The sequence below is a fragment of the Diplotaxodon limnothrissa genome, linkage group LG5 (genome assembly GCF_057381915.1).
Source record: "Diplotaxodon limnothrissa isolate DT_005_m linkage group LG5, D_limnothrissa_male_GT1.1, whole genome shotgun sequence".
NCBI lineage: Eukaryota > Metazoa > Chordata > Actinopteri > Cichliformes > Cichlidae > Diplotaxodon > Diplotaxodon limnothrissa.
In genome coordinates this window covers 18,434,240-18,461,944 of record NC_140600.1, presented here as the reverse complement: position 1 = coordinate 18,461,944, position 27,705 = coordinate 18,434,240, and the positions used below count along the sequence as shown (strand labels likewise).

General features: G+C 39.1%; 1 protein-coding gene across 1 annotated transcript; it reads left to right on the top strand.

The window, feature by feature from the left end:
* The first annotated feature begins 1,271 nt into the window (after positions 1 to 1,271).
* On the top strand, positions 1,272 to 21,246 carry LOC146632078 (growth/differentiation factor 11-like). The gene is made up of 3 exons (XM_085354039.1): positions 1,272 to 2,045; positions 14,479 to 14,852; positions 20,780 to 21,246. Exons 1-3 carry the CDS (start codon positions 1,631 to 1,633, stop codon positions 21,155 to 21,157), a joined length of 1,167 nt encoding a protein of 388 aa, XP_085210165.1. The 5' UTR covers positions 1,272 to 1,630; the 3' UTR covers positions 21,158 to 21,246.
* Positions 21,247 to 27,705: the final 6,459 nt, after the last annotated feature.

Sequence of the window (27,705 nt, the reverse complement as noted above, 5' to 3'; positions counted from 1 at the left end):
TAAAAATTTGTGAGATGACCAAGTAATGCATTCATTGCAATGAATTTCATTCGTTGTATTGGAGGTGCAATGGAGAATCCTCAGTTCTTTAGTAATGGATGAAATGTACCTAACCAATAGAGTTCCTGCTTTAGAGTGCAGCTCCTGAAGGTGAATTTTACAAAACACAGCCTCCAATGAACAGAGAGGCTCGCAGCTTTGAGACGAGACCTGCAGTCGCAACTATGTTTTTCTCCAGCAGATGTCGGTGTGGTCGCACAGGCTGCTCATCGCTCAAAGAGGTGGTGCTGCAAAACTTTTAGCCTATTTTGGAAGAATAAAGATTTAACTTACCCCCCCTCCAATGATATACATATGAAAATATGTATATGAGCGTGGTTCTTGGGCACCATTTAGATAACATTCTCACATGTTTATATATCGTTGGATGATGTTTCAGGAAAGATTGAAATTCCACAGCTCACTATAATTGCATGCGTCACTTGCTCATTAGTTCATATACTGATTGGTACAAATGGCATTCACACGGGTCTGTGTATACTAATGAGTCCATCTACGTTATAATTGAGAGCTTACAGACGTGCTGCTGCTTAATGGCTCAAAAGTCTCCGAGGTGTAGGGTTATTAAACATAATCTATCAAAATCATGATCAGCCTTTATGAATGCACCCTTGTACATGTGGAGCTATTATTTTTCAAGGAAAACGTGAGTGTGTCCTTTCTTATTGGTTTCAATGAAAACTTTCACTTTCATTTTGAAGAGCCTTACAAGAATATATCTAAATAATCTGCATAATACCATCTGGTCTAGTTACATGATAAATTCTTATCTTCGAGTTACCAGTTTAATTACACCATAAATGCTATGTGCACGCTTCAAGATTGGCTGTGGTAAATTTGCGAGAAATCCATTTAGCTTTTTTCTTTTTGATTTTTCTTTTTAAATTGGCACCATTGAACATTTAACCTATTTTTTAAAAAAACCACAAAAAAAAACATGCGTAGTGAGCAGTTTGCCATCATCCTAATAACCTAATTGGGCTATAGGTTATCTCTAATGGGAGACATTGTTTGTGCACTGTAAAAACATTTATACTCTCTTAACGGTGCGCACACCCTCCCTTCCTCTGTCCCTCTTGACTTGGTGACAGACCTAAAAGCCTTTTGTTGCAATCTTAGCCAATGGAGGCGGATTACGACATCGGGCAGCTGAGATATATAAAGAGCGCCTTTTTGACCGTACTTGCACATTTTTCAGTGACACCTCTGCACATACTCACACCTCCGTGGACTAAAATTGTACAGAAAACAACAATTAGCTTATACTGCACGTGAGCAGGCTATGCATTCACCAGGCATTTAACTTTCAATCAAAGGAGCTTGTACCGACACCCTCTGCGCGCACTTTTTTTGTTAAAAGAAAAAAAAAGAAAAAGAAAGAATATTACAAAAAGAGAAACTTCGGGGTGATCGTATTGGATTAGATGCATGTCACTTATTCTTTGCCGTTTGTAGGCTAAGACGAGGAGCGGCGCAGATTCGAGAGACGGGATCTAACGGAATAAAGTGCGTAAAAAACAAGCTAAGGAAGGGGAGGAAAAGTTGCGTTTTCTGTTGTCCACGCATCGTCATGCCGAGGTACAACTTCTTACTGTGCTTGATGGTGCTCATCTCCTTGGGACAGTCGGGGAGCGATGAGCCCAATCTGCTGCTGCCTCCTGCCAGCGAGACGCCCACGGCTGCCGGGCTATCTCTGCTGGACGAGGACGCCGGTTCTCACGAGTGTTCCGCTTGTGTTTGGAGGGAGCAGAGCAAAGTGCTGAGACTGGAGACCATCAAGTCCCAGATCCTGAGCAAACTGCGTCTGAAGCAGGCGCCCAACATCAGCCGGGAGGTGGTCAATCAGCTGCTGCCCAAGGCGCCCCCGCTCCAGCAGCTTCTGGACCATCACGACTTCCAGGGAGATGCTTCGTCCCAGGATGAGTTTATGGAGGAGGATGAGTACCACGCCACCACGGAGTCCGTGATTACTATGGCCTCTGAGCGTGAGTAATAGTTTACAACCTAACAATGATATTGTCTCCAAATGCGTCATGCGCGTAATTGCGGAGCAGTATAGGTTCAAGTGGCTCAGGCCTGCTGCGGGGACAGTCGGTGACCTAACCTACTCTTAGTGATTGAGATTAAAGGAAACTAACTGGCAAAATTAGACAGCTGTCAAAAAGAGGGGATAATGTGTGAAACTGATAAATCAATAACTGGTAGCACAAAGAACCTCATCACTCTGAACGGACAGCGCCAATATGGCTTGATTGACTTTTGTCTTCTTGACGATGATGATGATGAAGCAGAGTGTTTAATATTTAGCTGCTGGACTCCTAGCTGTCACGTTTAAACTCTCCATTTCTCCCATAACGTTTTAAGAACACGAGGCATGGCAGAGCCGTTTGAATGTCAAGTGCATTATTAATGATAATGCAGCATTTGGCTGGCAGTTGCATCACTTTATCCTTTAATGTCTTCCTTTGCATAAAGACCTTAAATTCTGGAGTTATCACATCTCGAGGCCCTCTGATTATTGTCCTCTAACAATTTGCTCGCCCTCCCATTGTTTCCCATAAATCCACAGATAAACCACAGGCAGGCCCCCTCTGAGACATTTTATAAAATTACTTTTGAACCCTGGCAGCTGTGCTCTATCGCTCTTTTATAGGAGGCTCTACCGGTTCCCCTGCTGTTCATCGCAGTGAGAAAAAGTGTGTCCAAAAAGCTGCTATTGTTCGCCTCATGCAGCGGCCCCCCTCGGCCGCACTTGCCTTTTAAATGCGAAGTTTATAGGCGCAGCTCGTTTTCTTTTTTTTTCACCAAGAGTACACAAAGACAGAGAATCACTTAGGGTCGAGGGGAGTGTGTGACCTTTTCCTGGTGAAGCGCCGGGTTCAACAACATTTACACACGTAATATATTCTGCACAAGGCGGATGAAACACTCTGCAAATAATCCTTTTTTTTCACTCCCTGGTTGAACAAAGACCTATATATATGTGTGTGTGTGTGTGTGTGTGTGTGTGTGTGTGTGTGTGTGTGTGTGTGTGTGTGTGTGTGTGTGTGTGTGTGTGTGTGTGTGTGTGTTTACTGCCACTCACCTGTAATGGAAAGCACCACTTGTCTTTGTCATTATAAAAACAAAAAAACATTAACTCAAATGTCAGCTATTGAAATGTCCTCTAAATTGCTCTATTTCAATGCAAGTTAGAGGAGGCCATATGTGCTGTTTAGTTCTCACATTATTAACATTATTTTGAACCTCAGACATCCTTCAAGTTTTCTGTTTGCGTTGATTGTTGTAACTCATAAAAAGGATATCAGTGCACAGATGATGTCTTACCGCAGGTGAAAGATTTGATTTGATTTCAAACTGCTTAATATAAGCAGCAGTTCATAAATACGTGAGTGCGGTCCCTGTTTCCCCTTTTGTTACCTGCTCACAAACACATGTAGAGTGTATTTGGTTTGTTATTGTTACCTCTCTGATTGGCTGATTAAGAAATCTCACATTCGACTGCATTGCTGACACACTCAATGTACGTTCTGGGAAACACAGTGACTTCAAATTATATTTTTACCCCCGGTTTCCATCCTCTGCACTACCTCACACGCATACATATTCTGTTTCTAATGCACACACACACACACACACACACACACACTCACACACACACACACACACACACACACACACACACACACACACAGTGCAAAGGGATTTGATATCTCATCAAGCCAGAAAAAGGCATTGTGTGAGCTTATTGCGCATTTCTGACAGCCCCACAGTGGCTGATTGACATTACTGCTGAATCTGTCATGTTAGGGAGCAGCACTTCCCCTCTCATCTGTTTGCCTCATCTCTTTACGTCAGCTACCCTGTTTTTTTATCATCAGCTCAGTCTCTCTCTCTCTCTCTCTGTATTCCCCCTCACACCCGCCTCCACCTTCTTCCCCGTTAGCCCCCTCTCTCCTTCCTCTTTTTTCCCCCCCGGTACTCATGGAAGAATTGAGAGAATGAGCGCATCTCCTTTGCCTGTGGCGCCTTAGTGATCCCACAGGATTAAAAGTGCCCTTTTCTGTCTCTCTGATAGAAGGAAGACTTCAAACACTATTCCCTGTGCACCTCGAACCCAATCACCCTTTCACAGTCGTGCACACTGCCTTTGATTGGGCCACGGGGGTTCACACAGTACATACTGAACTGGACTTGTGCCAGAGTTGCTTCTTAGTATTCACTCAAGGTACGTGGGTGCCGCAGTGGGGGTTGAGAGGGTCCATGCTTCCTGGTCTGTAATTACTATGAAATTTCATGGAAAAGTACATCTATTTATATCATAGTGCGGCACTTTATGTACTGAAACATCTCCCCTCTGTACAGCGTGCTGTTTAGGTAAACCGCTCCGCTTGTTTCCCTCACAGAAAAAGTGACTCGGCTTTGATCAGCGTGTCAGAGAATCTTTATTAACAAATGCATGCATGTGTATCTACGTGTGAGCTGCTCTATTTGTGTTCCTATTTGTTGATTTATGTGTCTAATTGTGTGTATTTTGGGGCTTGGTTTGTTTTGCCCGAGGTGGGGTGAGGATTTGACCCCACTAGTCTCTCATTTGTCACCTGTCCAAAAAACCTTCAGTCCAGACCTTCCTCTGCCACCGGCAACCTCCTCTTTCTTTTTTTTCTCCCCTTTTCTTCTTCTGTATGTCTTAATGCTAATTTGGCACACTTTATGACTTCTGCCAGCCAGTAGAAAACACCAGAAGAAGCATTACAGTAATTGCTCAGACAGTTACTGCACTTCATTTACTGCAATAGACTTAAAGGCCACAAGAAAGTTATTGTACTGCTGGTCATTCTTTAGATTTAGTGAATGTCTTTTCTTTGCTGCAAAGAGTCTTTTTTTCAGCTTATGGATATATTAGTGTGTCCAAAATGTGAGAAATGACTGGCAGTTTGCAGCAAAACACTTAAACCATTAGTGGGACGAGCACTTAAGGTTTAGAAGAACTCAAGACCACCACATTGAATGCATCCTTAAATAGCACTTTCACTTTTAAACTATTTTATCCCGACGTTTTGTTCAGTAAATAGTAGAGGCCTACATTATGCCATTTTATGCTGGCATTGTTATGTAATCCTATTCAGGTGAACCACATTCAGCCAGCATGAGCATCGGTTTACACAACTCTCGATTAAAGAGAGACATCCACACGCATGTCGAGGTATGCATGTGCCATTTTCCACATGTGCACGCTTGTGTAGACACACAGGGTGCCCACACACACCTACTCACACAGTCACACACACACTCCAGAGAAAAGTTCTCCTATTGACTAAAAGGGTCACAGAGTTCACAGCTATGTGATATATTGGAAGAGGAGACTATTAACCTCATCAGGTCTCTTTCTTTGGCAGCAAAGACGAACCGGTAGTAACTTGAACACTTATCCCCCCACCACACACACACACACACACACACACACACACACACACACACACACACACACACACACACACACACACACACACACACACAAACAAGTCTTTTATAGTGTTGACCCTATAAAAGGGTCATTTCCTGAAGGTGCAGGAACCATAAAAATTAAGAGGGAGAGCGCTAAAAGGACAGAGCACCAGCAGCCGGACTGTCTTCAACTCACTGGTCAGTGTTTGCTGGAAGTTGATGACTATGTGAGGTTTTTATAGATATAGTCTCAGTTTGACGATGACACCTGTTCTCCTTGTGTAGTTGCTGGCATCAGTTCAGGGAAAGATAAACTTTGGTGTTTGAATTGTTTGGGCGCTGAGGCATGAGCGGTTTGTTTAAAAAGGAGTAAAAACTTAAGACACGTCCGTACGACTGTAGAAATTGCACAACGTACCGTCAACTTTATGGCTAATAAAATTTCAAAGGGACCAAAGTCTATTAATACGGGGACAAAATTTCCCCAGGACCTCAGGAATCTCACTCCTTCCACCCTCCTTCCTCTATTCCCACGCTCCTGTGTACCAGTCCCTGCAGCTGGCTTTTCCCCCCTGGCATTTGGAAATATACCACCTTCATCAATAATACAAGAAGAATGGATGTAAGACCGCATTAATCCATGTTTGAAGACACTACTGCACATACATATTTCCTCCTGCTGCTTTTTCAGCTGGTGTGTGTATCGCTGCTGAGTTCCTTGTTGCTTCTTTAAAGGGTTTCAGAGAGGGAGCTGGAGAAAGGTGCACCGTGGCTCATGCTATGGCTCTGGTGGGGAGGCGGAGGGAAGAAGAGAGCAAGTCCACAGGGAGCAACAAGCAGCCCAATCTTATCCTAAAGGGACAGAAATAATGGAAGGGTTTTATAGGTACAATTAAAAAGACCTGAAACAGATGTTACGTTCCACTAATAAACGAAATAATTACTTTGGACCAGTAATTAAGGCCTATATAGGGACGCGAGGGAGGAGGAGGAAAAGGGGAGTGAAAAGATAAAACGGAGCTCATTGAGGGGATTATTGTTGATGAATGTGTTCAGGCTCTGTGTGGTGATGTGTGAGGAGGTGCTGAGGATCAGTTTATGGAAGAGTCCATTAAATCTAAGGCATTTAAGCAAACGAAATGCTGCGTGGGCGCAACGTTGGATCCCACGAGGGAGCCAGTATGTTGGAAAGAGGCACAATTAACAGTGGATTACCTCATTATTATCTGCATGAAAATTTAATCAGCCTCTTTTCTGCGGCAAAAGAGAGCAGCTTCGTACCGTATTTATCACCTGTGGTTGTATTTCTCCTCACCATACCCACATCACCCGAGGACATTCATTATGGAAGTTGTGAAAATGCATGGTTTGAGTAATTTCTTTAGGGACGAGGGCCAAGTTTGATTTATATAATGTACAGCAGAATTGGATAAAGAGAAGCTCATGAAGGGAACTATGGCCATATTATGTTGATTATAACTGAGGAAAAGAGGGAAAAAAGCTTCCTCAAGGGAGGTTTGGCACAATCTGGCCACACTGACTTTGCCTTTTAGAGAAAACTCTTGGCTCAGGCTCTGACAGATTTGGGTGGCCTCAGGGATTTTTCTCAGTAGCTTAGTGAGTTCGAACTTGCAGGCAGAAGTGTTTGCATTTTGTTTAAACAGTTGACATGAATGTGTAAGGGGTAGCAGCTAAGGAGGGATGAGTTTTAAGAACAAAGGAGATTCATATTTCAGGCTGCCGGAGCTGCTGATCGGTCAGTGCGTGTTTGATTGTGTAACATATTTATATGAAACATTTGATTTCAATTTTAAAAGACTTCACATAGTGTTTCAACATGAAGTTTTTAAAAATTCACAAGACACTTAGTGTAGAAGTTCAAAAGAGGTCAGTGAGAGTTTGCTTGTGTAATATCTGCTAAGTTTGAATGGCTTTGTCTGTGCATTCACATAAGATGAAAGATAAATGAGGATGTCGTCTGCATAATTATGAAACGTGATTTCATTATTTCAGCAGGCATCTAAAGTGACATAATAAATCTGAGCCAGTGGCTGAAAATTTGATGAATTCTCACCTCGATTCCTTGCAGCAGTAGCCCTGGCTTTGTTATGTAATCCAGCAACAATTACATGTTGCTGGTTGAAGGGTGGGAAGCTGCTGACAGATTGTAACTTGTAGCTATTTATTTTTATTTTTGTTAACATTACCAACCAAAAAAAAAAAAATTGGAAGCAACACAAAATGTTTCATAATTTGTTTTGGATGAATGATTAAGATTATTGTAAATGGAGATTAAAACTGGTGTTGTTGGGTCTGAATGGTGGATGTACTGGTGAATAGTGATATACTGTAGATCTCAGGGCTTGAACTGGCATGTAAGAGTCCAGTTCACCCCACTGGACACCTTTGGAAAGTATGAAAGTTTCTGAGAAATCAGTCATTAATATTATTTTAAAAATTAATTCTAATATTATTATTGTTCATAGGTATTTCTTTCTCCTACAGTAGTTCAAATTATAAAAATTTAAAATGTTTTCTGCCTTTTCACTATAATCTTTAAATAATAATATGTAATGATTGTAGATTAAATGATTGCACAAAAACTGAGAGATGTGCATCATTTGTTTTCTAAACAGCAAAAATTATATTTTCCGTTATTAACCAAGTGGGGCAAAGCGTGTGTCTTCATTTGTGCTCATGTTTTCAGTTTTGCTTTGCTTTTAAATATCAGCTGTGGCTCAGGTGAACATTTTCAGAATCCAGATTTTCTGAGGGCGGTTTTTCAAATATAAACATACATTTTGATGCAGTGGTTTAATTTCCCATCAAACTGAGCTGTAAGTGCATCACAAACCGCTGCTATGTATCGTTTTCTCACAGCATGTCAGGTGCATTGGAATGAAAAGAGTAACATTGACAATAACTACGAATAATGTATTTTTGTACTATCAGAAAAATAATCTCTAATATCTGAGCTAATATCTGTATTTTGCAGGCTTTGCAGTGGAAGATTTCTGGTGTCTGTTTGTAGTCTGCTTGTAGTCCAAAGAGTGTTGACCAATCAAATTTGAGCAGATTTGGCAAACAGTCTGCATGACAGCATTATACGTGCCAAAATAAAATCTCAGTCAGATGAAAAGATCATTTTTAGTGGCTTTTTAAAATTTTCACCTCAAACACTAAGTGTTAGACCACCTGTGCACCTTCCTGTCCTAGTCAAGAAATATATAGAGCACTAAAGTAGACAGATCACTCCACTGCAGGGACTAAACCCTAATAACTCAGCCTGCACACACACAGTCCCTCTAACTGTGAAGAGTTTAACACCAAATGCACAACCTACTAATGTATGGTTCTCGTTTTATGCCTGTTTTTGTCAGAGAGAGAAAGCACCACCTATTACATGAAGTAGTCTGGTCTAGATAAGCCAAACCAAGCTTAGAGCTGTACCTGGTTCCAGCTCTGGTTTCATGGATCTGCATTAGTGTCATTCTCTGTTTTGTTTTGTTTTTCTTTCCAGCAACTTTCTGTGTCACGGTTATTTCTAGCTATCCAGATATATGGGGCAATTTGGAAAAGTTTCATGCAATGTTTTAAAAAATGAAAAATATTGCTACACTTAATTTCATTGAGAAGCAACAACCAGAATACGCTAGGCTGTAGTTATACTATGGCTGTAGCATGTGGTATCACTTGTAGCAGGGAGATTTAGACAATAAATCCTAAAAAAAAAATAAAATAAAATAAAATCTGTAAGTAGTTCACAGGTGATTTTATCCTTCCCCGTTCCATCGTGTAGTTCAGTGATACATCCCTGCTGAAGAACTCTTAAACAGTAATCTTACACAAGAAATTTCAGATTGTTTTGAGATAATAATGTCTGTAAACCTGATGAATATCCACCTGACTGACATATTTTTGGGGTAGCTGCAGTGAAAAGTTTGAGCTGAAGCACACTCTCAACATTTTATGTGAATAATGTGAGACATTAATAAACAGGAAGTTAAAGGTCTAGAATAGCGCTGTGTGAGTACTTCTGATTGGTAGTTTTTTGTTTTTTTTAAAAAGGTTGGCTAAAGTTTCACATAAAAGTTTTTTGTTTGGTTTTGTTTTTTGCTCTTTGGGTCATTTTAGCTCAACTAGGAAAATTTGCTCTGACTTTCCTTGGAAGTTAAATGTGTTGTTGTATAGAAATGAGTACTGTGCATGACAGTTGGGGGAATTTAATACCTGCAAATTCATTTATTTTTTATTATTTTATGGCTCTGTGTCTATTAAACTAAATAATCATCTGATATTTTAGTGTTCATTCTCACTTAAGTCTGATAGCAATTTTTAAAAAATGCCTTTGAGTCAATTAAAACCCTCTACTTGCTTGTGTAACGCATGAGAAAAGTTTTGCATTTAACAAAGCAGAACATTGTCCTGTGGCTTTAATGTCCTGCATGTATGTGTGGCTGCACACAAACACAAGCAGTGAGAACCGGGCGTGCTCCGTGCTGTCCAGCTGTCCACCTTATTGCTGTTCTCAATGCGCACTCGCTCTCCCCATCCTTCTGCCCAGCAGCCGTGCCCCTTCGCTACAAACATGTGAAACTCCAAAAAAACAATGAGTTTTACTGTGTTTGCTGAGGGCAGTTGGTTTGGAGCTGGTGTATGTTGTGCATTTATGTGTGGCTGCATGTTTCCATGTGTGTGTGTTCACTGAGCTAGAACAGGGTGCATTAGGAGGTGTCTTTTGTTGCTCCTGGGGGGCTACTGTGCTCAGTCCTAATAGGAGTCTTGTGCCTGCCGTTGTCCCCGGGAAGGGCTTCTGAATGAGGGGGTCTAACTTTACACACATACACACACACAAGTACGCACACACATCCTCCATCCTCAGCTCGAGCTCGGCCTCCCCCACCACCCTCTCCTTTCCCCTGGGACTGGCCGAGAAACAAAGAGGGAGCGGGGCTGGGGTGGGATGGGATGTTTGAGGGGGTGCACTGTGGCCCCTGTCTTATTAGAAGGGTCGTGAACGTGTCACGATGATTAATATGCCGAGGTGCGCAGGGATACCCTAGAGTCACATTTATTCAACACGAAGGCTCCCAAACACACACTCACTACAAAATGGCACATTTGCATTTCCCATTAAGAAAAGAAAATATAGATATATATGCAAATGAAACTCCTATCTAGGGTCATACTATTATGCATTATCCATGTGGACATTAACAATAGGTGACCATTTCTCTCACCACCACATCTGAGCCGCGTACTTCCACCTGATTGGTGTAATCTGCTGCACAGCTAGGCGTCATTGCAATTTCCAATGCAAGTTAGGAAAGGATATAAACAGTTTATGAACTTTGGTCAAACTATGTGGTTATTCACTATTAAAAAAGTTGTTTCTTTGCTTTATTTGACAAGGAACATTTTTGACTGATTTAAAAAATAAATTTAAGATATATAACAGATAAGTTCACATTGAGGCATACTGTGTATGTGACTGAGTGGACAGGTTGCCACAACAAAACAGTAGAAACCTTTGTAATATATATATATATATATATATATATATATATATATATATATATATATATATATATATATATATATATATATATATACATATATGTATAAATACATGTATGTATAAAATCTATCCTTCTACTGTAGGTGCATTCCTCGGTCTCATATTACTTATTCATTGTATAACTACACCCTAACTTTCCCTCTCCATCTGTTTTCAACAGCTTACCCGGCTCAGTTCTCATCCATCCCTCAGGAACGTCACTGTGTTCACTTATTAAAAGCATTTAAATGGGCGAGGACTGTATGAAAACTGACAGATGGCATGCTGAATAAACCCTTATATTCTATAAGGCTCCTCTTACATGCATGTATAGGAGGCTAGCCATGGAACACAGGTACCCAGGGAGTCCACCAGATGTTTGATAGGCTCACCTGCAGGCCCGCTGCGTGTTGGCAGTAAAATCCATGCGCTACATATGCTGCAATTATGCCACAGGGAAATAAAGCGCTATAATAATGAAGCAGGCAGGAAACATGAGGAGGAAAATCAAACAAACCTGGTTTCCTTTGCAAAAACACAGTCTCTTTCTTTCCGTCTTTAATTTGGATTTCAGTTTGAATAAAATGAGATGAGTGCTCTTACTGTAAAGTAATTAGTTTCTACTTTTCATCTTCAGTTTAGCTGACGAGAGAGGTGTTTGTGCTCCAGTAGGTGGTGCTGGACGCATAATCAGACTTCTTATCTTGACTTCATTATTGAAGTCAGTGTTAAAACACAGAGCTTATACCTGTGTAAATTGCGCAGGAAATTAAGCCATAAAAACAGTCTCTCCATAAAATTATAAGCTTTTCAACAGCGGTTACTTCAGGTGGAAGGATTAAATGTCCCACCGCTTTTTTTCTGGATCTTTACAAGCTAGACCTGCTCGTTTTGCACACGTGGAGCACTCTGGCAAGGCGTGGGATGTAATTAAGCTGCAGGCATTCATCCTCCATGGTTTTCCTCTGACTTGTGCACTAACAGGATCCATAAAGGCACAAATTGATTTCACCTATCAATGCAGTCATTGTTTAACATGACGTAGCTCATATGTTGTGCATGTGTGTTTAATAACCGGGGACCTCGCTGGATCACGGCGTGCAGGCCCTGCTTCTCGGATTACTCTGCTTGAGAAACTGACCATTTCATCCCCTCAGCATTTGTTGGATTTTTCTCACAAAGGCGATGAAATGTGTTTGCAAAGGAAGTGCTGGTGTATTCACGTCCTCATCTGCAGTGACTCAAAACAACAAAAAGTATTAATCACAAGCAAATTTGCAGAATAATTCATTACCAGTTTTGTGCTGATGAGCAAACACAACACCACCCACGTTAATTGCTGTGACCCCAGCAACCCCCCAAAAGGAACATTGTTTGTCCAGCGTGAGACACTGTATAATTTACACTCACTAATGACTTGGAAATACAGGCTGAAGGACCACGTCTGTCCCTAACTTGGCCCTTATTCAATGCTTGCCTTGGACTCTTCTAATGGACAGTCCATTTGTACCTCAGTGAATTCTTATCCCTCAATGCATGCCCATAATTAAATTGCAGTGTCCTCTCCTGGTTTGATAAACAATTCACTATTGGCTGCAGAATCTCCACCCTAATCAAAACAACAACAAAGTGATTCAGCGTTGTTATGTGTGCGCCTGAGGTTTCCAACGATTCTCTGGTGAAAAGGCGTGACGTGAAGAAAGACATATTACTATTGCCAAAGGGTTGACCTTGACCTTCAAACTCAATCTGGCTGTTAGAGCTGCCCCTCCCCAGCACCCCTGAGATGTAAAGAGGCTGACAGGTTTGACCCCTGATCCCATTTCTTAACTAGGCTGAGGTTCCAAATAACCTTTTGACCCAGGAAGCAGGTTGCCCGAGCAACCTCAGATTTAGCAATGATTGACAAGTTGATACAGTTTTTTTTTCTTTTTTAAAAAGATGGACAACCGCAACTCCTAAAAGTGCAGAATCTGTAGTTTTAATTTGTCCGATTTGCTCGGAGATAATGGACAGTTTAAATAATCTATTGTACTCTCGGCACATTATTATGCCAAATAAGTACAGAATAAATTTCCCTTAGTAAATGAATGCTTTACATGGAAATGAATGAACGAATTCAATGGATGGACGTGTCATTATATCAGATGGAGGTCTATGTAAATGACCATGTGCAGATCTGACATGTGGTGCAAATCACCAAAACACCAGAGCCCGCCCGAGATCATGACAGGAATAAATCTGGCTCTTTAAGGGGACGCCTTGTGTTCTGTGACATAACCCTTAATCCAGACCCCAAATACATTAGTAAGAAAGGGACCCACTCGGAAAAAAAAGAAACCTTGAAATGTTTTAGTTTTGCTAGTTAAATGCAGGGGTGGGCCATTTCATTATGAGTGACCCAGGGGAATCTAAGGTTACCATCTGTCCACTGGCCGCCATTACAGATTCTTGTTTTTATATGCAAATGTATCTGTTTTCCAACCTTAATGTAATCACACATGTAACTGAATAGATAACTGACAGCCTTCAAGCAGACAGGCTGAGGATGGCTGTCAGTTTACTACAGACATGCTGCTTTTATTAAAATAAATGTTAGGGGGGGTTTTGTTTTGTTTTTTAACATTGTCATGCTGTAAAATGAACACCAGGTATCTCTCTCGGTTTAGATCACACTGTTTCTGTAAATTATGGGCACTTTTCCAGGTGTTTACAATCTAACATAGTAACTATAGTTTTCCCCAAAGAACCTACAAACTATTACATCTAGAATAAGAAGTATCCTTTCAAGAGTGCAACCCTTTTTAACTAATTCAGTGCTTCTGTTTATTTGTGCCATGCAGGCCTATCACAGTCGTTGGCTTTATGATCCATTACAAAGCATGAAGTAGTGCATATGTGCTTTCTGATGCCTTCACAATGCACTGTTTATTTTTATATTAGAGAGGAGAAAATCCCACTTTTACTGAAGCTTCTGTTTTCCTCTGAGTATTCATGAAAGCTGTTCTGAAACAGTAGAGAAAGAAAGCTGCAGAGTGATGCTGCAGATTCTCCTAATTAATTAATTCTTTGTTATCTTCTAAAGACCTCACATGACTCAGTTGGAAGGATGCCTTTTGTTTATTAGCAGCATATGAACAGAGCGTGCTGGTTTGTCCTTTTGATGATGATGGCGATTTTGCATTTGTACATCCAAAACACTGACCATTAAATTGCTACTACTTTATTTATTTATTTGTCTGTTGTTTTAGAAAAGATGATGATGAAAACGAAAAACCATGCGATTAGAGGTGGAAAACCAGAATAAATATGAGTACTTTTTTGCATTTAGATTAAAATGCAAACACTCTTAATGCTGGTGAAACGACTGTCCACGTGTGCTTCAATAAATCTGACTCTCCTCTGTTTCACAGCGGAGCCTCTGGTGCAGGTGAATGGAAAGCCCAGCTGCTGCTTCTTCAAGTTCAGCCCCAAACTGATGTTCACCAAGGTGCTGAAGGCCCAGCTGTGGGTGTATCTGCGACCGCTGCAGCAGACCTCCACCGTCTACCTGCAGATCCTGCGACTAAAGCCAGTCACAGAGCAGGGCAGCCGCCACATACGCATCCGCTCCCTGAAGATAGAGCTCAATTCCAGGGTCGGCCACTGGCAAAGTATTGACTTTAAGCACGTGCTGCAGAACTGGTTCAAACAGCCCCACACTAACTGGGGGATCGACATCAACGCCTTTGACGAGAGTGGCAATGACCTGGCAGTTACCTCACTGCGACCTGGGGAGGAGGGACTGGTAAGGACCCTCAGACCTGTCCCTGGGATGGGGAGGGAAATCACTTTGTGCACATGCAAATTCAGATTTTATTCAAAGAAGGCAATTAGAAGATCATATTATTAGTCGATAAGTTGGTGTTAATAATCGAACAAAAAAGTGAAAGAAAAAGCTTGAAGGCAGTAATCCTGTGCATCATTTCTGTCTCTCCACATATTTTTACTTCTACAATAAACTCTTTGAAGCACGTAGAGTAAAATTTATACACAAAATATACCAGTCGCTAGTGAGGAGCCACTACAGCTATACCGTGTTTTTTTAATGATCCCCTTCCAAGTTTTACATATATTGTAATATTGTTTCCTAATATCAGATTAACATCAAGTACAACATCAGGATAAACATCCTGAGCAGACTGTAAAATAAAATAAAATAAAATAAAAACATGTGGTATCACAGAGACAAAAAAATGACAAGTATATTTTAAAATATACAATAATGAGATAGGAAGAAAACACAGGGGTGTCTAAGCGGACGAAATTGGAGGTCCACAAAAAGGGGAGTGTATAATGCTGTTTCAGATCGGCCACCATATTATGGATATCAACAAAGTCTAATGACGTCTAATGATACAAAAAGTTCTTTCTGTGCAAAATACTTTTCAGAAAATCTGATTTTTATTCCTTTAGTTTTAGGTAGAAATCTTTTTTTTTTCACTTTCTTAAAGATAACAACACCAGTTAAAGGACTACTCCATTTAAAAATGATCCTGCTAGGACGAAAACATGTTTATTTGCAATGGTTCACCTTGGGGAAAATGTGAAAACTTTAAGTAATTAAGACTAATTTTTACCCAGTGTTCCTTTGAATACTTGGGATTTTTTTCCACACTGCAAGTATGCTTCACTTTTTTCAATGCTAAACCTCTGATGTAATGGATGGAGCTGCTTCAACCTTAAACCTCAAAGGAAAACTCATGAACCATTAGTCTAGTTAGCAATCCCAGAGTTACTGCAACTGACAGTTACAACATCCCTGTTGGATTATGTAGGCCATCTATCCTGGTTAAGCAACACCAAATATTTACCAAGTGATTATTTGGGTCAGCTCTTCACAACACGTATCAGGGGTCAGCTCTGGTGTCTTGGCCAATAAATCGCTGCCTTCTGAGCACACAGCAGTGTGCTATATTATTCTTGGTAACCCAAGAAAAAGGAAAAGATCAAAAAGACATGCAAGTGTACAAAAATAAAACAAAACACAACAAGAAAGAAAGTCAAACTCTGCTTCTTCCTGATCCTCTGGGTCTTTTTTCTACAACAAAAGCCCTAAAGGCCAGGCTGACATGGTCTCACCCCAACAGCCTTTCAGCTTATTTCCTCTTTTCAGTGTGCTCGAGCCCAGCTGGAATCACTGTGAGGAGAAGAAGGCTTTGTAAAACAAACATGATGGAGTAAAATATTTGATGTGCTCGCCTCTGCCCAAAGGTCAAGGTTATGGTAGCCTGCAGATGACCTCTTGGGTCATGAATCAAACCAAGCGTACAGAGTCAGCTATCGATGTTTGAATAGACCAGTTTCTCTCAAAGCCCATGGAGTCAGTGCTCAAATGGAAAGTTGTGTTTCCTATTCAAAGCTGACAAATTAATTCATACATTTTAGTTAATTATGAAATGACTATTCAATTTAATTCTTTTTCTTTTCTTTTTATACTTACAAGTGTGGTTTCTTTGTATTCTTTGTACTCAGAGTTCAGTAGAAAAAGAGTTAGGGGCTGAAATGCTTGCCGTGTGAGCGAAGTGCTATGAAATCCATTTTGTTTCGTTAAAGTAGATCAAAGTCTTTGTAGAGAAAATATATTTGCTCTTACATTATTTAGTATCAGAGATTTCTACTTTCCCATCAGATCCTTTGCACACAGATGTCCAGATCACCACATGAATATTAATGATGGAGTTATAAACCGTATGTCACAGCATTGTAAATGTTTCATTTACGATAGAGTCAAGAGCCCATATGGTTTGTTAGATGAATTGAGCACCTGACATGGCACAAAGCTTACAGAATCTGCAACTGTCGTACAGGGACATGCTATTTGTACAATTACTAGACTTTTATTTCAGATATCAATTTCTTATTTTAGCACAGATATTACTAGTAACAATCATTAAAGTGCCTCAGTAAGACAGTATGACAATTGACAGTAAGTCATCACTGTATGTATACAGCACTCATCTTTATCAAGGATTTTATGATATATCTGTTATTTCTTCTGTGATTTTTAGGCTACATTTGTAACTCTTCTAATGCTCATCATGTTGCTATAACAAAGTGCAAATACTTCATTACTGTGCTTAAGTAGAATTTTGGGGTATCTGTATCTGTACTCCCTACATTTTCAAACAAGTATCTGTACTTTCTACTCCTTACATTTGCAAAACAGACTCATTACTTATGGTTTTGACAGATTTGAGGGAAATTATTATTTCATGTCACTGCGAGCCCTAGAACATCAAACCAATCTGAGCCTTAACAGCAACACATGAAAAGCAGTCCTGTTAGTCTATTAATCACTAGAGGATGTCGCATAAAAAGAGACAAAAGAGGTAAAACCACGTGTTATAATCAGGGGTTAAACTGTTTGTGTCCAGTTTTTTACAGCTGCTGTATTTCGCAGGGAGAGAAAAAAAGAGAGCTAACTTCACTCGGAGATGAAGAAAGAGAGGTTATATTTAAAAGTAAGGACTGCTCAGTGGTAGTCCTAGTGTTTTTAAAATAGGTATTGTGTCATTATGTTTTTTCAAATTGTGAGACCTGCTGCAAATCCAGGTCTCTGAGGGAGACTAACTGTGTCATTTAAAGGTGGCATGAAAAAAAATCAGCAGTTTACTGCAGGATAAACAGATTAGTTTGCTGTACTCTGGTGGGTTCAAAGTAAAGAACAGTGTGTGTAACTGGTGCACAGTGGCTGTGGTGCTCATGGTCAGCGTTAGGTTACATCAAGTGTAGCAGAGATGAATTTGAAATTAAGCTGATGATGTTAAGACCCATAAAGACAAACATAAAGACTGTCATTGTAGAGAATGAAAATAGGCCAGGACAACTCATCTGCTTACATCTGGTTCAATTCAGTTGTGTAAATCCACAAGAAGCAGTAACACTCAGAGCAGTAGCAGACTAGATCAGCTGAAAACAGCCTGTACATTAAGAAAATCCAATAGAGCTCTCAATAGAAATTATTGAGAGTCATGAGTCCCTTTCCCGATGGCGAGCCATTAGAACTGATTTTAGGGTTCCTCCACATGCTGAATCACACTTTAACCTCTTCCTTACTCATTTTCATTTTAGTACTGATAGTCTGTGCTTCTACTTAAGTACAAAATGTCTTTACTTTTGCCACCTCTGCAAATAACTACTCTGAAGTCACTTTGGTGGGTTTTTGTACTTAACTCACTGAATCCATTTTGTGGTGGATTGAGTTGGTGTGATTATTGGTTATTTAAAATGCACTGACTGCCCCCTCCCTTGCATGAGGTGAGATGTTTGCAAAGGTTTTGGACATATATATTGTGCAGGTAAAGATAATAATATTCATTCAACATTTACAGACATGTATAAAATCTTGGCCATAGCTTACAAATCTGAAGCTGCACTCTCTCTAAAGGGCAGCAGGAGGCGACACCTTAGGTTGAAAAATGCATTGATGATATTCTGATCTCAGTCAGTGGCTTTAAATCTTATTTGTAATATAGATGTTTTAGATTATGAATCCTTTTAGAGTGAAACAGAAGATTAAGCAAGTAAGGGTGGGCCGATTCTCTGCCTGCAGCACCCTGCCTGTCTATGTCAGACTCTTTATTTGTTCTCAGTTCAAGATAATAAAGAAATAGTTCAGGATTTTAGAAAAGAAGTTATTTTTTATTACCAAAGTTTGATTATAATATTTACAGTATTGAGAATATGAAGCTGCTGCAGTTTAGCCTAGTGCAAAGATTGGAAGAAGGGAGAAACAGTTAGTCAGGCTTATTCCAGAAACAGATGTCCAAGGATGCTGATTAAAACACTGCTTTGTTCTTTAATTATGTTTTTTATTCCCACAAATAAATAGAGGAAATAAACTAGAACAGAAGTAAACTGTTTCATCACAAATAGCAGACAGGCGTAACGACTTCCCAAAGTGTGGTTTTCTTTGTGTGGTTGAATATGCACTGCACAAAAATGACGTGTGGATGGATAAAATGTTCTAATCAGAGCTGAAGAAAGAAAGATTTGGTTGATTGTAAGAATCCAGTTGATGAATGGTGCAATTCCTATAATACATAGAAAATCCCAACAATCAGATAACTGCCTATGAGCAAACACTTGATAACAGTGAGAAAGAAAAACTTGGTTTTAACAGGACGAAACCTCCAGCAAAGCCGGGCTCAGGGAGGGGGAGCCATCTGGTGCAACTGTTTGGGGGTGTGGGTAGAAAGACAGGACAAAAGACACACACAGAGAGCCGGAGTTTGAAATTATTACTAATGATTACATTATTAAATTCAGAGTGTAGAAGAAATGCTCCGTGCATTATGTGGAACTAAGGGAGAATTTTTTTTTATAATTTTTATCAGAATGCAAAAGCAGGAAATTAGAGGTCATCCAGGTCTATATGTCTTTAAGACATGTCTGTAGTTTAACTAATTGGTGTATGTCATCTGCCTTCATGTATAGATAAAGCTGGGTGTCATCTGCATAGCATTAAAAATGTATGCTATATCTTCTAACAATACTGCCCAAGAGAAGCATATATAATGCAAAAACATTCTCCATTCACATGAAAAAAAATAAAATAAAATAAAATAAAATAGATATGATTCATTTAGAAGTATATTCGAAATATCAGTTATCATTGCTGTATGGTAATAGGTTAAAAGAGTTGGTTGCTGTCCAGCTAGACTGACTGAGATGAGTTAAAACAGTTAATAGCACTAACCCCCAGTCACACAGGGCAAGAGTTGGTTTTACAGTACCTGGCAACCACAATACCTGGTGGTTGCCAGGTAAAATGAGCATTCCCCAACCAGTTGTGAATTGTTGCTGGCAGTTGATGGCTAAAGCCACAATCATGTAGGCAACTTTTTCTTTGAAGGCAAAACTTCTTTATTTCTGATAGTGTCACACTTTTTACGATTTCACAAGAACTTGTACAGTAGCTGGACAGTTTTTGTAAGCCCTTCACTTCCATTCAAAGTATGATGGCAACTATATGCTAGCTATCAAAGCAATCACAGGGAACCTTTTGTCAACACCAATGACTGGTGGTTTCCATGGACGATTCTCTAGTCCTGATTGACTGGTGCTCTATTCATTTTACCCTACATTATCACATATTCAACATGGTTGACAAGACAATGTGGTTTTTACTTGCAACAGCGAAAACCACACGGAAATGTCAGTATGGGCCCGCTCCTTGTCATTCTGCATATCTATTGGTTACACAAATCTACATTACAAGGTGAAGCTTGACCTCAGCTGGCACATTCTGCTCTGCTTTTTTCAACACTGTGACAAACCATCATTGCACAGCACAGGACATAGAAAAGAATCGCTTCTAGGGTTCTTGCATTCTATGTGAAAGGCCTTAAAGATCATCAACCATCTGTCATCTTGAAATCTGACAAATCCAAGTCTGCTTTACCCATGTCTAGTGGTTAGTATGCCCTGTTACTGGAACATTTGATTTCCTTGACTCATTATACCACCAAAATGTAAGAGTTTAAAAGAAACACATACGAGACACACTAAATTCTCAGACCAAAATGTTGAAAATAACTGATGTTATCTAAATGTTTGCATTAGCCAATTGTCAGTTTATTGTATTTTCCTTTGCTGTCATGTCTCTGCTGTTGTTCTCTTATAACCACCTCTTTCTTTTTGTCCTGCCCCTCCTCCCCCTGATTCCAGCAGCCGTTTCTGGAGGTGAAGGTTCTTGAGACAACCAAACGTTCTCGGAGAAACCTCGGCCTGGACTGCGATGAGCACTCCACTGAGTCTCGCTGCTGTCGCTACCCTCTAACTGTGGACTTTGAGGCGTTCGGCTGGGATTGGATCATTGCCCCTAAACGCTACAAAGCGAACTACTGCTCTGGCCAGTGCGAGTACATGTTCATGCAGAAATACCCGCACACCCACCTGGTGCAGCACGCCAACCCGCGAGGCTCCGCGGGGCCCTGCTGCACCCCAACCAAGATGTCTCCCATTAACATGCTCTACTTCAATGACAAGCAGCAGATCATTCACGGCAAGATTCCAGGGATGGTGGTGGATCGATGTGGCTGCTCTTAGGCTGCTGGAGGAAGCACATTTGTGTAAAGCCCACATTAAACCACCTGAAACCCTTTCTGAGCTCTCCCCTGGCACCAGAACCCACTCCTCGGCACCAGATTTCACTTCTGCTCAGCCACAAAAGCATTCCACTGGGTTTCCATTTGTCCAGTAATTAAACTGATTCTAACTGTACAAAAAAGTTATAAATGAAATAAGAATCAAAACAGAACTGAGTGATGGAAATACCATACATTATGAATGATTTAAAGAGGCTGTACTTGTGGAGCAGCTTTCGAAAGTGGTAAATGAGGCGCTATAGGACATATGTTAGTTTTGTGGGTTTTTAAAATATTTTTTTAATGACATCTTTGTGAAATATCCAGGTTAGTGGATTGAAATGACAGGAGACAGGAGTATTTACACTTTTAAGAGCAATTCCAGTTTTGAGGTGAGTTCGCAAATACTTCATTCCACAAATGCGTTTACTTCCAGTGTGATAAAAATGTTCTCAAAGGGGCATTATCAAAATTATTTTGCAATCCATCACTTTAACAAAAGCTCAGAAACAAAAACAAACACGATGTGAATAGGTTTAACTTCTGGACGTACCATTAGAGGAAATCCAAAATCTTCCTAAGAGTATTAGAGATATCCAAAAAAAAAAGAAACAAACAAACAAACAAAGAAAATAAAACTGCACCCTCTTTTAATGTGTATTACCTGAGTTTGACATTTTCAAGTATCTCCAAAATCTCTCCACGGCAACTTTGATTTGTTTTGTTTGTTTGTTTGTTTTTAGATTTTTGTAATTAAATATTAAGAAAGGGTTATACAGATGGTCCATAACATGTTATGTAATATGTAATTTGGCCTCTGTAATGAGAGAGGCTTTCAAATCAAACCCTTAGGATGTGATTCAAGTTCAGCCTTAATTTAAGGGGTTTAACAAAAGTATGGCGTTAACTGTTTAGGAGCTATTTTCATATATAGTTCCCCATTTTCAGTGGTTTAAAATTAACTGCATAAATTATTATAGTTTAAATATAAGAATTGTTTTAATAGTTGAATTTTTGAATTGAACTATTGTTTGAATAGTTGAATACTAAAATGCAGTCTACAGTAAAAGCTACCCTCTGAGATGCATGCTCTACTGCAGTGATGGGGAACTCCAGGCCTCAAGAGCTGATGTCCTACAGGTTTTAGGGCTCACCCTGGGTCAACACACCTGAATCTAATGGTCAGTTCATTACCAGGCATCTGGAGAACTTCAAGACATGTTGAGGAGGTAATTTAGCCATTTAAATCAGCTGAGTTGGATCAAGGACACATCTAAAACCTGCAGTCCGTAAATTGTCCAATTACTTTTGAGCCTTTGAAAGCTATGGAAACTATGGGTATGAGAACTATGATAAAAATGAATGAATTCCTAAACAATTAATTAATATCCTGAACTTCAATCACATCTTGCTTGTTTTATTTAAAATCCATTGCAGTGGTGTAAAGGGGCAAAAATCTAAAAACCATCTTAGTCCAAAAATCTATGGACCTAACTTTACTAGTTCAGCTCCACATTTAAAAACAGATACATAAACTCAGTATTGCTGTTAACCATTTGGCAAAAAAGAGTTTACCTTGCACATTGAAGTCTAAAGAAAAACTGAAATCCAGATGCACCAAGTTATTCAGTACTGTTTTGGGGAGAAGGAAGAGGGCAGGCTTTGCCTTTTTTTTTGTTTTTTTTGTTTTGTTTTTAATTTATCCAACAAAGGAAAATCTCGTTCAGCTTTTGCAGTAAATGTTTAAAACAGAGAGTTAAATGCACTGTTTTATAACTTGAAGAGGCTCGGGACTGAATATGTAATAAAAATAAAAAAAATAACAAAACAACAAAATGCATACCCTGAAATAAAAGACTCAATGCTCACTATGTCCTAAGTGAATAATTGAGCTGAAATTAACACAAACCACGATTACAGTTTTATCACTTTAAGTTTACATTTCTTTTTGTGCAGTGTTTGTGGTAGATGCATTACTCCTGACACACCAGTTCATGCTTCTTCTTTTTTTTTTTTTGCTAGTTTCAGAATGGATAAAAATACAAATGCAAAAGTGCAGTAATGTACTAAGACATTTTAGCTTTTATGATTTACAGCAAAGAAAACAAACAAAAAAAAGATAATTTAACTCAACCACTGATTTTAGCTTTGAAAACATATTTGACTGCATTTTGAAATGCCCCCATCCACATCAACCTCAACTGTATCATCGCTGTCATAATGGGAAAAAAAAGTATTTGTTAGTGCTTGAACGCAGAGTAGAATTAGTATGCTTGAAGCTTGTCTTTGTCTCCTGGGTATCAAAGCAAAGATATCCTTTTGTTATAAACGAAAGCACTATGCTGTTGGATAAAGGAAGAGCCTTCTGACATTATATATAAATGATATATGTATATATTAAAAAAAAAGAGGGGTACAAAAACCTTTTTGGGGGCACTCTACCTTACCAACAATAAATTTTGCACTATGGGACGTTCATGGCGTGAGGAGGTAAGTGTTGTGTTTTACCAAGCACAAGAGAGCTTGTACAGTATAGGTTAAAAAACAAAAAAAAGAAACTATTCAAGCTTCTGGTGATGAACCATAAACTAGCGAGGTTATCACTTCTTTTGGATGCCATCACACTTTCCTGACTTTGTCTGAAGCGGGGGCCTGTCCATACACTCACAGATCTCTATCAAATCTTGAACCTGGATGTACTGTAGCAGCGGCCTGAAAGGCCTCCACGCCCGCTTTGGCTGATAAGTCTTGTGCGTAATAAGTGTCTGGATCAATGACTGTAGAATGCTTTAACTGGAAAAGGCCCGCCCATCAACTTTAACCTGTCACCGCATTAGAGAGACTTCATTCTTTTGACGTAAAAAAAAAATGAGTCGAGTGTCTTACGTAGAAGTTTGGGGGGGATTTTATATTTTTTGGTTTTGTTTGTTTGCTTTTGCCTTTGTGTGTGTTTTAAGTGAAAGCACCCATGTAAGAATGGGAGGAGTACCCAGGGACTGTTAGCCAAAGTAGAGAATGACATGTTGTGTGCTGTAACTTTTATAATTGCAGGAATATGCTAGAAAATTTCAAAGGGAGGGAAAAAAGTTGGTTTAGGGGCAGTGGTTGGGTTAAAAAAAAAAAGAAAAAGCTGGTCCATTTTTATTTATTAATATTAAATACAATGCATTTCAAAGTCTGTCTACCTCACGTTAGCCTAAAAATTTGCTATCAGTTTATCAGAAACTTTTACTCATAAGAACATCCCCACCCCCACCCCAACCTTCCAAAAACAGATGAAAACCACAGGGTCCCCTTGCTCTCAGGTTCAGATTGAGTTATTGACAGAGTGACTGATGGTACCAGTTCTGGTAACGCGTGGTCAAAATATTAACTATGGTTAACGCTGTTGAGAAGTTACATTTTGAATTTTAGTCTTTGTATACTGGTATATGTAAGAGGGTTTTTTTTTCCATATAATTATATGAGAGTAAGAAATGTAAATACCAACCCAAATGTTGACATTTATGATGTTTTGGACAGGTTCACCGCTTCTAATGTTTTTCTCTCTTTCCCTCTTCATCCCTCTGTTCTTTGTGTAGTTAAAGAAAAAGAAAAATCACCCCACGTTTGTAGTTCTATGGTTGTGCATATGAGTAACTGTTCAATTATTTTTGCCTTTTGTTGTTTATTTACTGTCATTTTTCTTTTGTACAATAAATCATTTATTTAGCTTATGCTGCTTTTGTTGTTCTTAAGGTTTGCATCTGCGCAAATGGGAAACTTCGGACCACGCAGAATAAAATGAACTAGTTCACAATCAAAGTCCACGCTTTAAAATACAGAACCAAGTTCACAAACTAAAAATGAATTAGTCCACCTGCATGTTTTAGCTATTCTTTTTCAAAAGAACCTCAACCTGCCATCCTAAATACTCTATTTTCTCTTCAAAAATGAAATAAATTACTGTTTACTACTATAGAATCACAGAAAGATAAATGCAAAGAAATGTACAAAACACAGTCTTTCAATTTTACATTTTTATGTATCAGGACATAATAATGATCCAGCCCTTAGCAGCTCTTACAATTATGTAAATACACTACAGTAAGAAAGATCATTCAGAAGTGGAAAACATTCAGTTTCAGGGAAACTGCAAAAAATCCAAGAGCTACAGGCCTCAGTTAGCATCTTAAATATTAAAGTTCATGACAGTACAGTTCAAACAGACTAAACAAGTATGGCTTACTTGAAAAGAAGAAAGCCTCCTTACTATAAAAACACCATGTCAGCATGGTTTTCAAAGCACTGCTCAGGTTTTGCATTTAAACAAACCACCAAACTTCTGGAACAGTCTCCTTTGGACAGACAAGAGAGTCGAGGTGTTTGATGCACAGTGCTGTATTTGGGGAAAACCAAACACAGCCTATCAGCACAAATACATCACATCACCAGTCAAGCACGGTGGTGGAGGGGGTGACGATTTGGGTTTGTTTAGCAGTCACAGGACCTGGGCACCTTGGAGTCATTAAGTCTGAAAGGCCATCTGTCCGACAGGCAAAGCTTGGGCAAAATTAGGTCAAGCAACAGGTCAATGATCCCAAACACACCAGCAAACCCATAACAGAATGACTGAAAAAGAAACAAATCAAGGTGCTGCAACAGCCCAATGTCCAGACCTCAACCTGATTGAGATGCTGTGAGAGAGCTGCAGATAAATCAGTGGTTACAACTCTCAATGAAAAAAAGCAACCTGGTACAGAAGAGAATAATGTGAGGGACTGATAGAGTCCCACAGAAAACAATTACTTCACATTATTGCTGCTAAAGATGGTGCTGCAAGCTACTGATTTTCACACATTGCTTCTGCATTTTAGCGTACTTTTTGTTAAAAAAATAATAATAATAAAATAAAATAAATAATGATGTGGTGTAAGATGTCATGTTTGGTAGTTATGTATATACAATGTATATGTAAAATCTTTATTTTTACCATGATGGTAAAGACTGATAACTGCAAACAGATGAAGTTCATTATTTCCCATTTTTCACCACATTTTAAAATTGGACATATTTGTTTTCAGACAGGATTATGAGCTTACTTTGCCTCTCTCATCTGAACAGTGCCGTGACTGTAGCAAGAAAATCTGTAGCACTTTATAATATGGAAGGAATTTCAAGGTCTTTTATCTTAGAATAACAAGGTAATTATATTTACAAACTAATGCTTATCCGTATACACTGGAATAAGGGGTGAAAATTCAAGTTTTTACAGGAAAGAAGAAATTATTATATATTACATTTAAGTAGTGATTATCTTCCATGTATTTCTGCATAGAAATAAACATATTTCCCTGACTGACTCTGTAAATGGGTAATACCTTTAATGGAAGCAGGCTGAAGTGGCATAGTTTTCCGATCTTACAGCGTAATTACACGTTGTTTTTGTTTGTATGAGGGATTTTTGACTATTCAGTTATACTCTGATAAGAGATGTAAAATGTGATAAGGATTGTTCTCCCTTTCACTGTTTAGGGTGATTTGCATTCAGAAGCTTTTAATAAAAAATAAATACAACACACACAAAAGGAAATTATACTGAATGCAACAAACACAACAAGAACATGAAAAAATAACACTTGGATAAACAAATTGAAATAAGCATAACAGGACAAACACCATTTAATAGGAAAGAAAAAATTCTTTTCATTTACTTAAACTCGTCCTTCAGTTGAGGGCATTTGTTCAAAAAGTGCATCTGATCCTGTCTGTGCAGACATCATTATTATTATTACGTTTGGTCAAATTTACACCAAAAAGATAATCAAAAAGATAATAGAAAAATAAAAATTCTATTCACATGACTCTACTTTTTACAGCCTTTTTGTAACTTATGATTGAAAAGTTTGCACAAAACAACTAATATTTTTGATAAAACCCATCATTAAAAGACAATAAAGAGCCTTTGACCCACAAAGTTTAATGGTGTTTACTTTTTAACTGTAAGTAGGAAACACTTTGTATCACAATTTCACATAATCGAAGAAGATTTCATTTAATTCTAGGAGAACTGCACCCGCTGTGGGCTGTATTATCAAGTGCCAATGGTAAAACTGGTTTCTTATTTATCTATCCTACCTTTTTTTTTTGATCAAGGTCTTTTTATTGAACAAAGAATTGCTTCCAACAACAATTATGGCAATATTGACAAACAGTCAGAGTGTGATTTGGAAAGACTGGCATCACAAGGCGTCACCCCAAAAATAGCTATAAACGGGCAGGGTGCAATTGGAACACCAAATATGTTGGACATGGTTTCAAATATGCTTTTCCAAAAGCCACCCAGTTTTGGACATGCCCAGAACATGTGAAATAGGGAAGCAGGCTCTCGTTTGCACCGGTCACATGTGGGGTCAAACCCATCCTTGATTTTGCTCAGTCTAGTTTTAGACCAATGGAGATGGTGAACAACTTTGAACTGAATCTCCACATGTTTAAGGCAAATAGATGACGAAGAAATTCTATTGATTA

Coding starts and splice junctions, on each gene's coding strand:
- LOC146632078 (XM_085354039.1), top strand. CDS start 1,631: ATGCCGAGGTACAACTTCTTACTGTGCTTGATGGTGCTCATCTCCTTG. Junction 2,046..14,478: donor GATTACTATGGCCTCTGAGC/GTGAGTAATAGT, acceptor TCTGTTTCACAG/CGGAGCCTCTGGTGCAGGTG. Junction 14,853..20,779: donor GACCTGGGGAGGAGGGACTG/GTAAGGACCCTC, acceptor TGATTCCAGCAG/CCGTTTCTGGAGGTGAAGGT.